General features: G+C 27.3%; 1 protein-coding gene across 1 annotated transcript; it reads left to right on the top strand.

Annotated features, from left to right (window-relative positions):
* Positions 1 to 9980: 9980 nt before the first annotated feature.
* On the top strand, positions 9981 to 11380 carry LOC101506805 (uncharacterized). Its single transcript, XM_004510407.3, has one exon. It carries the CDS (start codon positions 10455 to 10457, stop codon positions 10941 to 10943), a length of 489 nt encoding a protein of 162 aa, XP_004510464.1. The 5' UTR covers positions 9981 to 10454; the 3' UTR covers positions 10944 to 11380.
* The last annotated feature ends 6790 nt before the right edge of the window (positions 11381 to 18170 follow it).

Below are 18170 nucleotides of genomic sequence, written 5' to 3'. Positions count from 1 at the left end.
TCACCGAAACCAAATCAATAGGTGTTGATTCAGATGTGAAATTGGTATCTGGATCCGAAAAGCCACATACGGATTTCTGAATTTTTCGACACGGATTGGACGTTGCGAAGCCAAATTGGATCCATGGAAGCAGAGTGTTTAGAGCATGCGTTTTTCTTCTTCTTGAACTTCTGTTTAGGCCACGAGACAATAGCGGCGCGCGGCGGCGGTGTTCAGCGGCGGCGGTGGTCAGCGGCGGCGGTGGTCAGTGGACAGAGGCGTGGGGGAATGAAGATGCCATGGAAATGAAAGATTCTAAGTGAACTTGAGGAAGAAAGTGTGGAAAAAGCTGATGCTTTTAGTTTAAAAATAATAAGGCCACGTGGCTCTTTCTGAAGCATCTGATTAATCTAATGGCACAAAATGAGTGAAAGGTAGGGTGCCTTTCCCGCCTCTAAGTCAGAGAATCCTTTTCCATCTTTCTTGTAACATTCTATGTATACTTTTTACTGTTTCATAATATTACTTTATTGTTTACATCAAACACTAATCGAAAGATTTATGCTAAATTACATTTGTGGTCCTTTAACTTAGTCTCAGGTAACGTTTTAGTCCTTTATCTTTTTTTTTTCCCGATTTAGTCCTTTATTCCTAACAATATCAAATAAAGTATGAAAATATGAGTTTATTTGAAGATTTGCGTTACGAATTTGATGAAATTTGTATTATATTGAAGAATATAATTAATTTTATGAGTTTTGATTGAATTTTTTTTTTGAATTTTTGTATAAAAAAGGATAACATTGTTGAAATTTTAAAACATAAAATATCAAATTGTCACTTAAAATTAAAATAAAGGACCAAGTCGGGAAAAAAAAAAAGATAAAGGACTAAAACGTTACCTGAGATTAAGTTAAAGGACAACAAATGTAATTTAGCCAAAGATTTATTTATTTTTATTTCTTCATACATGGTAAAGTGGAAAATAATTATAACAGTATAAAAACGTCAACTGCAGTAACATGTAAGTTCAATTTTTAGAATAATATTTATTTAATTTCATTCATTTTATTTAAAATCAAGATAAAAATTACATACAAATTATTGTTCGTGAATAACGGCCGTTAGCGTGTAGAAAAACTAACAGTTGGACGATGCTAGTAATAAATAACGCTTTTTAATTATTTTCTCTTCTGTTTTTAAATATGAAAATAATTAAATTATAAAAAATGCTAAAAGAAGAAACATAAAAAAAAAAAAACTGTCTTTGTGTTTATTAAAAGGTAAGAGTCAACAAACTTAGTTCCTCAAATTATCGAGAAATTTAAAGTTAAACGATTTTTTATCTTCAAATTTGTCAAATGTTGATTTATCTATTTCATAAAAAAAAAAATAATTTACTCGATAATTAAATATCTAGATCAACTTTATGATAAAATTCAATGAAAAAATGATAGTACATTATAAATGAATTTTATACCGATAATAAATAATTATAGTTGATTTTATTATTTTATTTCATAATTATAACTTCAATCTATTAAAATAATAAAATTAATAGTTGATGTTGTTGAGTTTTGACGTGCACTAGTATGTTAGAACACATGCTTACCAAAGTACTTTAAAGTATAATAATTATCTTCTACGATGGTTGGTTTCTTTTAATATGTTTTAGCTTAGTCTCATTCATTGTCATGGGTCTTGGGGAGAAGATATCGTGTGAACCAAGATAGACTAAATATATCATAAAAGAAAAAGTGTGAACTAGGCCTCTAAATTAGGCCTCATTTAACGTTTGGATTGTCACTTGTTTCTGCATGGTCTCTAGATTAAATCCTCCACTGGATGGGTTTTTACATTTTTGTTATCTTACTTTTGCATTTTCTTATTTACAATTTTAAACGGTTTTCTTTAATTTGCTAGTTTCCAACTAAAACTGCAACACCTGACATCACATATGATCTTTAATTGCATATACGTTGATATATTAGTTATTGTAATTTTTTTTATATAAATATATTTGTTATAAAGTAATATTCTTATATTTTCATATATATTAATATTGTATTATTATTACTATTATTGTGTGGATTTTTAATCATTAAATACATTACTAAACTATTTTGACCTACAAAAGAAATTGGTTCGACTTCACAGTTACACACAAAATCTTCTAAACCACCTATTAATTACAAAATTGTTTATTAATGAATACATTAAAAATTATCACACACTAAACCTTTTAAGTATTTGAATCGAGTAAACGAGCACTATTTGAAAACCTTATGATGTTTAGTTTGTACATAAAATTTTATTTTTTTTCAAATTAAACTCTTAATTTTTTGCAATTTATCAAAACAATGTGTAAGATCGTAAAAATAGGACAACAACTTTGATCTAACTTGTAACTCATTTTTAAACATCAATACTCAATCAAGTATGACAAAGTTTGTACTCAAATTGAATGTAATTAAGTCTAGTTTCCATAAAAACAACAATCATTTGAAAATAAGGTCTAGAGAAAAAGTTATGACCAAAACATCACACATATGTCCTGTAAATTTTAAGCTGGCGACACTATTCAATTACACTAATTTTTTAATGAATTTTTGCAAACACAAATTGTACAAATTATGAATAAATCAAGCAATGAACATCAAAACAACATCCCAATGTCAATTCACTCAACATAATTTGTCACAATAGTGAAATTCAAGGTCTACAATCTCAATCACAAGATAGCATATTTTCATGTCATCAACGAAATTCAATTTTACTTTAATATAATCTCATTTCACAAGTAGAAAATTGAGCTTTTAATACGGCAGATTTAAGTGGGTTACGTGCTACCAGATTTAACAAATGAGGCAGAGGTACATTTAAGTCGTTTGTCCGTATAAACGAGTTAACAAGATGAGGCGGTGGCAGATTTGTAAATATGTGAAAAACGATTAGCACGGTTAGATTGACAACCGACTTAAGAGATAATGTAAAAATAAAATTAAAAAATTAATATATTCCATTATACTCCGTGGCTAAATCGGTTATTTATTAAACGACTTAATAAAATGAGGCGGTGGCAATTTTGTAAATATTTAGAACTTGTTTAATGCAGTTCTATTAATAACCGACTTAAAGCAAAAGTAAACAATAACTTTAACCAATTGAAACGTTTTATCTTCCACTTTATTAACTATTCTATTATAAATCTTTTCTATTCTCTAACTATATTTACGATCTACACGCTCTGTTTAATACGTCGATTTCTTTATAATAGCCAAACTTCAACTCAGTTTCATGTCGAACTGTTTAATACGTCGATTTCTTTATAATAGCCAAACTTCAACTCAGTTTCATGTCAATTTCTTTACGATCATCAAACTCAGTTTCATCGTCTTAATCAAACTCAGTTTCATCGCCATCTTCTTCACAATCGTGTTTCATCACATCGCCACCTTCTGTTTCATCGCCACTATTTCAGGTATGGTCTTCAATAATAAATAATTCATTTAGATAAAATGATTATCATATGTGCTCCTAATTTCATTTAGATAATAATATCATATTATTTGAAGGAAGAAAATATATGTCAAATTCATTTTTTTTCTAACTATTGTTTATTTTACTTTAATAGTTACTTATTTGTATCATAGTTATTTGACTAAGTGTATGTGGATAAATTTTTACAACTTACTTTTAAAAAAAACTTCATAAAAACCAAGGAAAATTTTATTGTTGTTTTTTTTAAATAGAACCTGTTATATTTTGAAGAAATAAGAAATCATCATGGGATTTGTCATAGTTATACAAAACCGATATGGTATGATGATTTGTTAAACATGACAAATCTATAAGCGTGACTACTATGTCATGTTACATTAGTTGAACATCTTAACATAGTTGTTTCATGGATGCAAGTACGTAATTTTTTACATGTTGTTATTGATTGTATTTTATTATATTTGTCTGATAAAAAATTATAAGTTGTTATTGATTGTATTTTTTAATGTTCATATGATAAAAAAGTTAGGATTCAGCCGATATTGATTGTGTGTTTTTTTTTCTTTACAGATATTTGATGACTCAAGATCAAATCACCGGATCACAGTAAATAAGTTCGAAAACGTCGTATGGATTTTATTTTGAAATTAATTGAAGAAAATGACGATGCTAATATATGTCTATTGAATATTGTTACATTGTGGTTTTGTAATTTTGTTAATGGATATCTAATTATTAGTCAGAAATTTTGTACTCTATATTTTTTTGTATAAACATGAGATATTGTGATATTGTATATTTTGATTATTAGATGTTTATATAAAATTGTGATTGTAAGTACAAAACTCTTATTTGAAATTTAATACGAAATATTGTATGGATTAAGAGCGTGAAAACAAAATGAGAAATTTATATAAAAAAATAATTATTTTAACTATATCTATTAAGTCAGTTGGTCAAAATATCCGACTTAAAAAGATGATGTGTTGTACTGAATTTATGATGTTTAAGTCGGGTAAGGTGAATCGACTTAATATGATGAAGCTCTGTTAAGTCGGTTCATGGAACGAGTTAAAAAACAACATATTTTTTAAGTCGTTTGCTGTTAACTCGGGCACGGAACCGACTTAAAATGTACATTTTAACCGACTTAAAAAGGCAAAATTCTACTAGTGTTTTCAGCCATAGAATTTCACATGCATGACCTATTTTAATAATCTATTTCAAAACCCCTAAATCTAACATAGAAAAATTCATTACTTCATTTGAAACCCTTAAACCCCATATCCTAATATATGGTAAACACTACCTTATACATACATGTAAGGAAAATAGGGGAAGAGAACTCATCTCTTGATTTTCAAAAGAATTGAAAAGATGATGATATTCTCAACTCTTTTTTCCTTGGCTTCTACCAAGAAAAATATGCACTTTTCCTTCTCTTCTTCTTGTTTTGCCAAAGTTATTTTTTCCTTTCCCCTTCTCTTCTTTTCTCTCTCACCCTTTCTTCTTCTCCATCTAAGTTCTGTCTTTTATTTTCTTCTTCTTATTTTCTCTCTTAATTTTGTGATTTGTTATTTTTTCTTCTTTTCTCTCTTAACTTAGAGATGTGTGTACTTTATTCTGGTATGCATATAGTGTATCGTGTAAATGGAATGAAGATAATAAGTGGTGTTGACTTAATCAACTGGTTTTTTTGCACTTTCATATTAAATAGACTCTATTTATTATTCACTCTTCTAATTCCCTTACTTATAAATCCAAAACAAACTATAATATATATCACTTTATATTATTTATTTATTTACAAATTATAATTATATATCAATAAGTAAAACATTAAATAATTACTATCGATTATTTAATATTAAAGAGTGATGTTATACCACGTCGGTTGTAAATTATTTTTAAAATGAGAGATTGTTCTAAAATTTCTAATAAATTTTTGGGTGCTAGAAAAGAGTTTCACTTGAGTATCTTTTTTATGTAATTGTTGATAATAAAACTTCAAGTCTTCGTTGGTATATATAGCCTTTTGAGGCTATAATACAGTTACTGACAATGTCTTTGCCCTTCTTTGATTTTATTTCTTTCAAGTAGTGGCGAGCAAATAGTACACATAACCAAAGTTAAAAAGTTTTTAATTCATATAAAATTTCAATATTTTATAGATTTTTATAAAAAAATTATTTTTATTTTTATTTCTTATTTTTAAGTAAATTCATGTAGATCGTTCAAATTTTTAAATAATATTTACAATAATATTTAGGATATTATAAACATCTCTTTTATAAAAATTTAAATTTTCTTAACAAGAGATAAATTAAATATAAATTTTTAATATTTTAACGCTTTAAAATTTATATTTAATTAATCTTTTATTAAAAAGTTATAAATTTTTGTAGAAGAGATTTTTATAATGTTTTTATCATGTAAAAATTCATTTAAAAATTTAAAGAATACACATAGACGAACAATTTTGACCACGTTCTTTTTCCAATTTAAGTTTTTTCTTTCTTTTTGAGTATTTGGCTGGTGGAGAATAGCATAAGTGGATTCTTCATATTGATGTTTGATAAACAGGTACTAATCTTTAGAAATGAACTTTGATGACCAGATATATTGTTATGGTTATTGGATTATCTGTGACATTCTAAACTCTAAAAAAACTCTAAAAAATTATGTTTAATAATTACTGAATATTAAAAATGCGAATAAAATAAAGGTATTTTAAGTCTTTTAACAAATGTTTAGGACAGTACAAATATGATCACACACACAATTTAATTCATACATATAATGTTTTGTATAAAATTAAACATGGTTGATCTCATCATATACGTAGAATTAACATTCAAGAATATAGATACGGTGATGATCCGTTACCTCAAAGAGTAACTATGTGATGAATTAATCTGCTTAATAACTCAATATTAATGACAAATTTCATTAATTTAACTGTCAAATCAAAAGTTCTTATCGAGTAGATCAACTCCATAATTTTTTATAAAATTATAAAACTATTTAACACTTCATTAAATAATTTCAAATAAACGTATAATAAACTTTTAAAAAATATAAATAAAGATCAATTGTTAGATTACGTAGCTACGAATTTCGAATTTATATAAAAATTTGTGTGTTAGATCATTAATATATAAACAAATATTGATCTATAGGTTACATACATGTTTAAGAAAATGAGATCAATATATATCTTAACACCACACACAAACAACAAAAAAGTGAGTATATCAATCTCATATTTAATGCACACATATATCACATTCTTCATGTATTTAATAGAATAGCATAACAACTTAACATATATCACTAATAATAATTAACGATGATAATACTTAAACACAACAATTACATGTAACACCAAACTACAATGAAGTACATGATAATAAACATGGTACTATATCACACTATTCAGGTGGACGAACACGTTCAAGTTCTCATTGACGCTCTTAACTCACCTGAGACACTATCAACGTCTAGTTGAAGTAATCATGTGTTGCAATGGTAGCTCGTGACACTAGACTATTATCCACATCACTTAAGCATTCTCCATCTGAATAGCCTTAAGATCTAGTTGCACCCACATCCTTGACCGTGACCTATAATACTCAATACAATTGTACTCTCCCGACAATGTTCGATCTTAGAAACTAAGGCCTTCATGATTCCCTTTCTCCTTTTGTGGTCTCAAGTCACTCCTTATACAAAGATGACATTCATAAGCAAGAATCAAGTACATCACAATCACACTGTTTTACATTAAGTTTATAGAATTATGTGATATTTATATCACAACATGGTATTCTGCCACCCTCTAATTTATATAAACAACTTGATATAAATTTCCCTTTGTTAGCTTTATGTAGTTTTTGGAATATATTTAAATGACTACTACTAATAGTCTAGTGGTAATATATAAATATATATTCTCATTTAATTACTTACTAGTTACTTTTTTTTATACTAAAAATACGAGGTTTATTTATTTAAATTGATAGAATATATTGAAAAAAAATATTGTTTTTTTTTTTTAATAAAAATTACTTACTAGTTACTTATTGATGAAAAAAAATAATTTTTTTGATTTAAAAAATATAATTTCATTTATAATAAAACAAAACACTGTTACAAAGATAAGAAAACAAAAAGATTAAACCCAATCAAGATCTACATCCTATAATTCAATCATAAATTTTTTTCCACACATGATAAAGACAAAAATTCTAATAATTTTATATTAAGATTATGTCGTCTTTAATTTATATTTATATCTTTACTAAGTGTTTTTTAAACTTCAAATTCAAATAGACAATATATCATATTTAATTTGCCTAAATTAATTATAAGTTGGGTATCTTTAACTCTGAGAAAACTGCACTAAGAAGGAAAACATGAACAAAGTCTTATGAAGACGACAGTTACACACAACGTCAAATTTAGACGAATAAATCATAGTTAAAAAGCGAAAGAAAATTAATTCTCTATAAAAATTAATTAATTAATTAAAAGGAGAAAACAAACGAGAGATTACGTACCAAAATATTTTGTCCTTAACAATTGCTGTAATGGATAAAGAAAAAGTGAGAACTAAAATTTATTTGATGGAGGCAATACCAAGGTGGCACTCAAGAAGGAAATTGTTCATTAATGTAAAAAATAAAAATATTAAGATATTAAGTATATAAAATATTATGTATTAAAAGTATGTTTAGATGAAAAAAATATTTGATTTATTTAAATTTATCTCTTAACATAAACATTTATGTAATTGTTTGATAAAGTATATCAACAAATATTTATAAGTTCTTTAAGATAGTTTATAAAATAGCTTATAACATACATAAATAGTTCAATTTTATTTTATCATTTATTATAAAAATAACCTTTTTTATGGATTATAAAAATAACTTATGTATAAACACTTATATTATAAATGTTTAATTAAATGGTTTATCCAAACTCAACTTAGATGCTTATTTATTAGATTAAATTTAATTTATACTAACAAAAGTTGAATCTAACATAATGGTTTAATTTCTAAAACGTCTCAAACCAGTATTCAAATCTTTAACTAATAGAAATAATGATTTAGTGTTTGGTGTATTTCAAATAAAATTAGTTTTTTTGAAAATGATTTTCATAGTATTATTTCTTTGGTAAAATACATCCCGCAATTTTTCATAGTATTAATTTTTTTTCTTAATAATTAGGTCCTATAAGTTATAAGACATAGACATCGTTACCCTTTTTAACATTTTCAGTTAAAAAAATGCACAGTGACAGTCACATATTTGACTTGGCAAAATTAAATAGTTATGATGAAAAATAATATTTTAAATAAATTTTTTATCAAAAAATATTATTGAGGAACCCTAATATATTCCTCTTCCAATACTTCATTATAAACTTAGAAATTTCAACTATAGTTCAAAACAAAACCCAAAATCCAAAATCCAAAAATTCAAACCCAACAAAACTCAAAAATCAAGAAACAAAATCCAAAAGTTCAAACTCTAACCTCTAAAAATCCAGAACATGACAAATTTGAAGAGAGAACATGACACATACTTTAATCTTGATTCAGTGGCCGAATACAAATTCGAACAGTTACCAATTTTTGGCTTTAGATTCTAAACTATTTTCAATTTATGATTTTTTTTCAAGAACCCATTTTTTATTAGATGAAAATTGTGTAAAGGTTTAAACTTTTTCTTTGAGTGTGGATAATAATCGAAGAAAACGAAGTGGGATTTGAGAAGCTTGAGAAAATATTAAAATTTTTGGATTTGTTAGTTTTGTTTTGTATTTTTGAGTTTTGTAGGTTTTCAATTTTTGGATTTTGTTTTAAATTTTTATTGAAATTTTTTAGTTTATAGTCAAGTATTGCAAGATGAGGATGAAAATAGTGCAGGAAAGATAATCAAGATATTAAAAAAATTATAGGTGGTTGTACATTAGTAATTTTTTTAATTAAAATACTATTTAATTTTGACAAGTGGAATATATACCGATACAGGTATGTTTTTGTAACAAAAAGTGTTAAAAAGAGTCACATTTTGTGAAATATACATGGCAAGATGAAATTTGCCTTTTTTTTGTTACAATTTTTTAGATAATAAAATTATAAAAAAAAAATAATTAAGATAAAAAGTTATCTTAAGAAGCTAATTATAAAAATTATTTTATATTGAATGATATTTTTTTATATAAATTTTCTTAATAATAAATATTAAATTATGTTTTTAATCAATAACAAATAAATTTAAAATAATTTTATTATTTTTTTAAAAAATTATTAAAAATGATTTTTAAAATATTAAATAAAAAGAATCTAAAATGAATGGGGAATAAATAAATAAATTTATATATAGAAAGACACATAGAAAATTAAATCTAGAGGAGTGATGACAGGTGGGAAGATTCCTTTCATGTTGCTAATGCTAGCTCATTACTCTCCTAAATTAGCCCAACCGTTGAACCCACCCATCCCCGCGTTTACTCTCTCTCTCTCTCTCTCTCTCCTCTCTCTCCCTGCAATCCAACTCCCCCATTCCATTCCATTCACCCCCTTCTCCCCATTTCTCAGAACCCGGGAGAGAATGGGAGAGAAACACTAACACAACCCCTTTGCCTTTATTCCATTCAACAAACACATTCTTTTTTTTTTCTCTCTCTCTCTTCCCCTCTTATGGGGTCACATCAAAACGACCCCCATTTCTGAGTTTTCTTTTCTCAAACACCAAAAACCCTAATTTTCTTCATTCTTACCTCAACAACTACAAATCAACCATTTTTAATCACACCCATTTCAATTCAAACGGATCCTTTCATTATTATTGAAAATTCCCCTTTGGATTTTCAACCAAGGGGTAGATGTGGAGAAAACCCCCTTTTCTAACTTCAAACCCTAATAATCCATACACGAATCGAATCTCTTCGATTATTGTTCCATGGATTCAACATTTTCACCTTTCGGATTTTTGATTTTCGGTATTTTTCTTAGCTGGTACGCTTTTCTTGTTCAATCTCAGATACAAGATGGTAAAGGTTTTCAATCACCACCACCACCTGCATTTCTAATGTCACCTCCACCACCTCCTCCGCCACCACCGCCTCCTCCTCCGCCAATATCATCACCACCACCGCCTCCTCAGGCTTCAGATTCTCCTCCCCCGCCTCCATCGCCGCCGCAAAGTCCTCCCCAAAATCATGTAAAAAACCATAAACCCAACACGATAAGATCGCCGCCGCACCCTCGCCGCCGACACCATGTTCATTTACCGCCTCCCCCGCCGCCACACCGGATGAATGCTGGTAAAAAGGTGGGGCTTTTGTTTTTGGGCATTGCGGCAATTATGCAGGTTGGTATTGTTGGGTTCTTGGTTATCAAAAGAAGACAACTTTTGAAGACCAATGACAGATACGAGAATTGTTCTTGAAAAAAATTTCTTACTTTTTCTTTCTTATTGATTCTAATTCTTTTTTTTTTTTAAAGAGAAATTAATGGGTTGAAATTCTTTGTTGGAGGAGAAAATGGGGGTTAGTAGGGGGAATGTATTAATTTGTGAAGTTATCATTGGAACCACAAACGTTGTTTACTCTTTTGTATATTGGTTATTGTTAGTTTACGTTTCCCTTTCATGTTTTATGTTACCCCTTTTTTTCCCTTAGTTACATTATCATTACATTGGGTTATTATTGGGTTATAATGAAAAACAAAAGAAACCCTTTTGTTGTACTTTGTTTTTTTGTTGTTGTGCTCTAACATGTTTGATGTACAATGATGATGTTGTTAGGAATATTTGATGGATTAACAATTTGTAATCATACTCATAGTACTTTTTGTTGTTGTTTATATTCTCCCAATTGATGTCAAGAGCCTTGTGTATATATTTTTCTAGTGATTATTATTATTATGGGATTGCTTCATATGGAATTTGTTTTCTAGATGTTTAGCACACTCAAACTACAGCATATTTTGTCAAACTTTTTGAGCAATTAAATAGATATTAGATAGAGATGATGTTCTGCTTTGTCAAACATTTAAAAAAAGTACATCTCAATTGATAGCTTAAGAATATCAATATGTAGGGGTCTCTGTTCGACCTCTTGAGATTCTCCACTTCCTTACACTTAAGATGTGTGAGTCTAGTCAATAGGTTTTTTGAAAAAAGAAAAAAAAGTGAATTGTTTTGATTGAGTGGCTGCAAAGGGGATTGAATTCAACCTTAATTGGGTGGAAAGTGGAAACCTTCTGTATGAAGTATTTTGCTTGTCTCAAGGGGGACTCACGATTTTATTTTTGAGCTGTGCCTAACTAAAGATAGGATTGTCTTTCTACAATTCATTTTGTATTCTTAAAATCTTTCAAAATTTAGAAAGTAAGGAGAATAATCAAGACAAGTTTTTTCATTCTTAAACACAATTAATCACTCTATAGAATAGTTTTGTCTTTGAATAAGATGCTTCATAGTTAATAGTTTTGGTGTTTGAATGAAATACTATTGTAATGCTAACAAAAGATGCCAAATCAATTTATTTGTCATCCATAGGTTAGAATAGCTAGGTACTTAAATTGAGTAGGTTCATTGCTGTTGAAAATATAGATAGGGTGGTGGTAGAGTTTGATGTCAATTTTATTCCTTTTATTGCTCAACCTGCCGACTATATATATGGAATAAATGCATGGATAAATTTAGAACAAAGTTGAAAGGACTTAGAACACTAATTGGAGTAGATTTATTATGGAAGTAGTTGGGATCGAGTTATTATACTTATACTATGTATATATACAAATGTAATAAACTTTTTTGTCCGCTGAGTACAATTCAATTAGTAGTTACAATTACATCGATATACAGCAACAATGTCGCGTCCCAATGCCAAATTCAACGTGATATTAAGAAGCAACAAAAGGGAGCTTCATTGTAAACGTGCGGCCTCAACGTGAAACTTGACTCGTCCAAACACATGCTTACATAAGCCTAAAAGTGGTTTCCTTTATCATGTTTTGATATTGTGAAACTGGCATTGCAATAAGTTTCTTGCTTAGTTTGTTCTGGCCAGTCATGTGGAATGCTGCGGGAGAATTTTTCTTGTGCAAAACAGATTTTTATTTTTTGGAAATAAAGGGATAAAGTCCCAAAAGAAGAAAAGTTGATTGAGTATTAGGCCACATTTTGCAAATACAATTAGCAACGCGATTCGCTTCACAAAACACATGAGAAATCTTGATAGTCTTGTGAGTTGGATTATGATTATTCTCTCAAGTGACTCATTGATAATTTTAAGAGTTGGATTATGATTATACATAAAAATTAGATATTTTTGTGTGTAATTTATTTAAGTCTAAGAGATTTCTTTTATACATTTGAGATGTTGAATTTATTATCTATTATTATAAACAATTGCAAGTTTAACAAAAAATCTCCCAATAAATGCACAAATTCTCGAAGATCATTCTAAGTTCAGCTTGACAACATGACACACTTACAATGTTTTGTAACAACAACATCCTTTATCAATAAAAACTAACATATTGATTAACAATTTAGTGTCTTCGGTTGTTGTCTCTTAAAAAATTAATTTAGGTTATATTTTCTTTTTATCCATTAGAGGAGTGGTTTATGGTCATTTTTTTATTCGAAATCACTCTTCTAAATTAATTTACTCTCATTTTATTTAAATAAGCGACTTTTTTACATAAATCTATTTCTTTATTCTTGTTTTTATTTAAGATTTTGTCATATGAGTGCATCATTGATTTGTTTGTAATTGTAATATGACATTTTTTGTTTTGCAAGTGAAATAACTAGTATCATTGTTACCTTCATTTGAGCAAGGAGTTTATTATAGATGAATGACATTAAATACAGTAGATCTCACATTATTCTTGATCATGAATCATCACGTTATTTTTGACTACTGGTCGTTGAAAGACATTTGTTTGTTTTATAGGATTAAAGTTTTGTTTAAGTTATTTTCTTTAATTTATGCAATTTTCATGTATATCCTTAACATGCTTTTATATTAGTATGAATAAAATTTATTTTTCTATCAAAATAAATTTAACCTTTTACTTTTTAAACTTTAAATCCAATCAATTATTTTCTTTTCATATTAAAAAAAGAAGTAATAGTGCATATTTTTAAACCATAATATATCATTCATTTTTTTGGGTATGTAAATTTTGTCACTAAATTCAGTCTCTAACTCGGTCGCTGATTTGGTTGCAACAACTAGCGACTAGCAGTTTATCAACTGATTTAAATTGGTCACTAAATCGGTCGCTATTGAATTTAGTGACCGATTTTCTTCATTTAGTGACCAAAAAATAGATCTCTAAAAACGTTTTTTTTAGTAGTGACTGCCATTATTTTCACTGCAACACATTTAACTGTATTACTCTGTATTTGAAATAAAGAATATTTCTTACTTAGAAATATACAGATTAGACGAGTTTTCATTACACAAATAGATGATACAATACAAATTGGAATATTTTGAAATTCCCAAAGGACCAAACAAATTGATTGCAAAAAAAATAATACTGCAAAATTTTATTTTTCATTTTTTACAAAAATAAATGCATGGTTAGTTTTTATTTTTTGATTTATTGTTTTCAGTTACAAAAAAAAAAAGTTAAATTATTTTAAATTTAAAAATTATTACTTTATAATATCCATTAAATGAGATAATCAACTGTATTAAAATTCATTTTAAAATTGGATAAATAAGTTATTTGATTCAAGTTTCAATCTCCATTTGTTATTGCATAAGATTGCTCTGTAGTGTTTATTTTTACCTCTATGTGCAAGAGTTTTTTTTCTTCGTTATTTGATTTTTGAGCAAAGACCTATTTTAGTTTCTTAAAAATTTTGAGAAATTCAATTTAGTCTTTAAGAAAAATAAAATTATTTTTTAATTTTAAAAAAAATAAATCAAATCAAATTAATCTTTATGTGAACCACAATTAGAAAATTGGAGTTTTTTTTATGCTGACTTGTCCGATGATTCATCAACTTGATTATCTAACATGTAATTGCTATTAAAGAAGACAATTAGGTCATTGACAATAATAAAAAATAATTAATTAAGTCTCTGACAGAGACTCAAGTTTGTTCATTAATTTCTGTTAAGATTTAATTGTTTATTTTTATTGAAATTACATGTGTGATAATCAAATTGACTAGTCACCAGACAACTCAGCACACAAAAACTCAATGTGATTCACATAAAAACTAATTTGACTTAGTTTATTTTTCTTAGAGACCAAAAATTGCTTTTATTTTTTTCAATAACTAAATTGAATCTTTCAAAATTTCTCAAGGATCAAAACGGACCTTTATTCTTATTTTTATTAATTTTAAAATTTTCATTAAATGCTTTTTTAGGCAAGAAGGTTAAGTGATAATTTTTAAAAAATTAGTTGTAAATGTTATTAATACCCTCTCTCGAGAAATGAAATAATTCTGAATGGAGAGAGTTTTATAATCCTTTTGAATTTTTCATGTAGAGAGAAAATAAATCAAAAGGATTTATTTAATCAATGGTTTTTAACAGATTTATAATATTTTGGTAAAAAAACGATTTGATTTTTTTTTTTTTTGGAAACTCATGCTCACTAATGGTATTGAAAAAAAAATAATATAATAATTTAATTTAAATTTATAGTATTTGACAGCTAATTATGTATTCTTTAAAAAATAGTTAACTATTAAATTTTAAAAAGATTCAAATCTGGTTTTTATTTATTTAGGTAATATCAAAAACATAATTGATTTATATATATTACCGACATATAATCTACTATCTTTTTATTTTTATTTTTATATATAACTGTAATCTACTACCTACATCTATAATTTACAATATAAATAACAAAGAAGTGTTTTAATAAAAAGCACACATAAAACTATTACACCCTCTTTTTACTATGCTTTTTCAATTGGAGAGAAGAGATATACATATTTGAATTTATTATAATACACTCTTATATTGTTCCTAATTAATTATATAGAGAATTACAAAAAGTCCTTTTAAATAAGTTTATTTCAAAGTTTTTTTTTCAAGACGTAATATTTGACAATGCATAGACTGCATTAAACTTTATTTTGATGTATGGACTATATGATAGGTCTATACATTAAATATTATATATAATATTGGAGTTTTCCTTTTTAAAGAAAAATTTGGTTGATTTTTTTAGTGGTGCGACAACCAATTCAATGTATGCAAGTTCCCTCTATTGCTTTGTCTTATGTTAGATTATTTTTACTTTGAGTGTAATTTAATTTTATGTGTAGTACCAGATTTAATAATATTCAATTACATTAGAGTAACCAATGCGACAACCAATTCTATGTATGTCTTTCGTCCCATATAAAAAACCAAGTGTGTATATCTAACTCCCATCTTATTTTCAATAATTTTTAAAAATAACATAATTCTATCTAAGTACAAAATGTGTAATTGTTAATACTTATATGAAAAGTACTGTAGTTATTTGTTGATAAATATTAATTTCTTTTTATTTTTTTTAATATATTCAAAATAAGATTACCGGATGCAAATATATTTTTGAATGTCATAAAAATAGAAATCACATTAATTAATTTATGCAGTAGATTTATCAAATCAAACAAGGGGTGTTAGACTTTAGTAACTAATGTTGAAGTTCTTATTTTGGAATAGCAGGGTCATGTAAATTCTGAGACTCAATTTAATCTCAAAAAAATTTGTCTTTCTAACGAATAAGATTTTCTCTTAATTGGAGAACCTTGGATTTCTTCAAATCAAATTGCAACGTCTTATCTTAATCTTATTCACATTAAGATTTTTATTGAAAATGTAAGAGGGAGCCTTTCCTCCAATTTATGGTGCCTTTTTCAAGCTAACTTCAATCCAAGCATCATTTGGAATCAATCTCAACATGTTAGTTTATCCATCATTCATAATAATCAGTTTTTTTTTTTCTTTCTTTTTTCTCTGTTGTATATGCTTCTATCTGTTACAGGTTGCGCCGTGAGCTTTAGTCGGATTTAGGAAATTACAACAAATTCACAATTGTCCTTAGGGTCTTCTTGGTGATTTTATTTCCATCATAAGGGCTCAAGAGTAGGGATGGGAATAGGCTAAGCCGTCCGACAGGGGCCTATGGCCTGACCTGTTTAATAAAAATGTCAGACTCAGGCTGTTTTTAAAGCCTATTTATGTAAATAGGTCAGACTCAAACTTATAAAAAAGCCTATTAGGCCTGACAGGCCGGCCTATATATATTTTATATGTATTTCAATCTCTATTTTTTCTTCTTCTAATTTCCATTGCCCTCACTCCAAAACAACATATTTTTTATAAAAACCGATATTATTTATTTGTTATTTTATATTTTATAAAAACCAATACTATTTATTTGTTATATTTATATATATATTATTAGTATATAAATTTAGAAACCCTAATTGTTTATTATTACTGAATATGAGTTTGTTTGAGAGGTAATATTCCGAGTTGTTTGAGATGATTTGTTTAGAGGTAATATTCTGAGTTGTTTGAGAGATAATAATAGGTGCATTTGTTTCAATAAAAAATTTATTCTTTTAAACCAAAAACTATTTTTTAGGGTTTAAAAGGTATTTGTTTCATATTTTTTAAAAAAATTGTTAGAAAAATCATTTTTTTGATTTAATATATATACATATACACATTAGTATTGGTATATGGAGAATCATATAAATCGATATGTGTAGAGCATCATGTAGCTATAGATAATTGTTTATTTATTACCTTTATATATATATATATATATATATATATTATTACTAAATATGATGTTGCACGAGAGGATTTGTCTGAGAGGTAATAATCTGAGTTTGTTTGAGAGATAATAATGTGTGCATTTGTTTTAATAAAAAATTTATTCTTTTAAACCAAAAATCATTTTTTAGGGTTTAAAGGGTGTTTGTTTCATATTTTTTTAAAATTATTTTGTTAGAAAAATTATTTTTAATGTGAATAAGGCTTTTAAATAGGCTTACAGGCCATGCCATGATAGGCTGTAGGCCAGGCTCAGGCCGAAAAAAAAAGCCTATCATAGGTCGTAGGCCAGGCTTAGGCCGAAAAAATTCATCGTAGGCCAGACTCAAGCCTTTTAAAGCCTGGCCTATTCCCACCCATACTCAAGAGCATTGCGATTGTCCTCCTCCTACTTGAATCTCCTGTGACGATTATAACAATTGGACTAATATTTTTCATCTTACTCATATTCTTATCTGGGGCTCGTACTTTACTTGGTATAATGGTCGTTTGGAAAATAAGAATATTGAGAGGCGTCTTGATCACTCAATCTGCAATGACACATGTATCTCTTCTTGGTCCAATGTGGATTGTAGTGCGATCATTCTATCCAAATTCGATCACTATCCTATCTTATTAAAGAAAGACAATTATGCTGAGAGGAAGGCCTCTTCCTTAAAATTTATGAAAATAAGGTCTAATCATCAAAATTGAAGAAACATTATATCAATGATGCTTGAAAGGATACTACTCTTGGTTGTCCTATGTTTATCATCTCTAAAAAATTAAAAATCTGAAGGCCACATTGAAGGTATGTAATAAAAAATACTTATCGTGATGTTCATACTCGTTGTGACAATCTTATTCAGCAG

This window comes from Cicer arietinum, chromosome 7, assembly GCF_000331145.2.
Source record: "Cicer arietinum cultivar CDC Frontier isolate Library 1 chromosome 7, Cicar.CDCFrontier_v2.0, whole genome shotgun sequence".
NCBI classification, from domain to species: domain Eukaryota; kingdom Viridiplantae; phylum Streptophyta; class Magnoliopsida; order Fabales; family Fabaceae; genus Cicer; species Cicer arietinum.
Note: the sequence above shows the minus strand (reverse complement) of the source record. Positions and strands in the feature narration are given on the sequence as shown.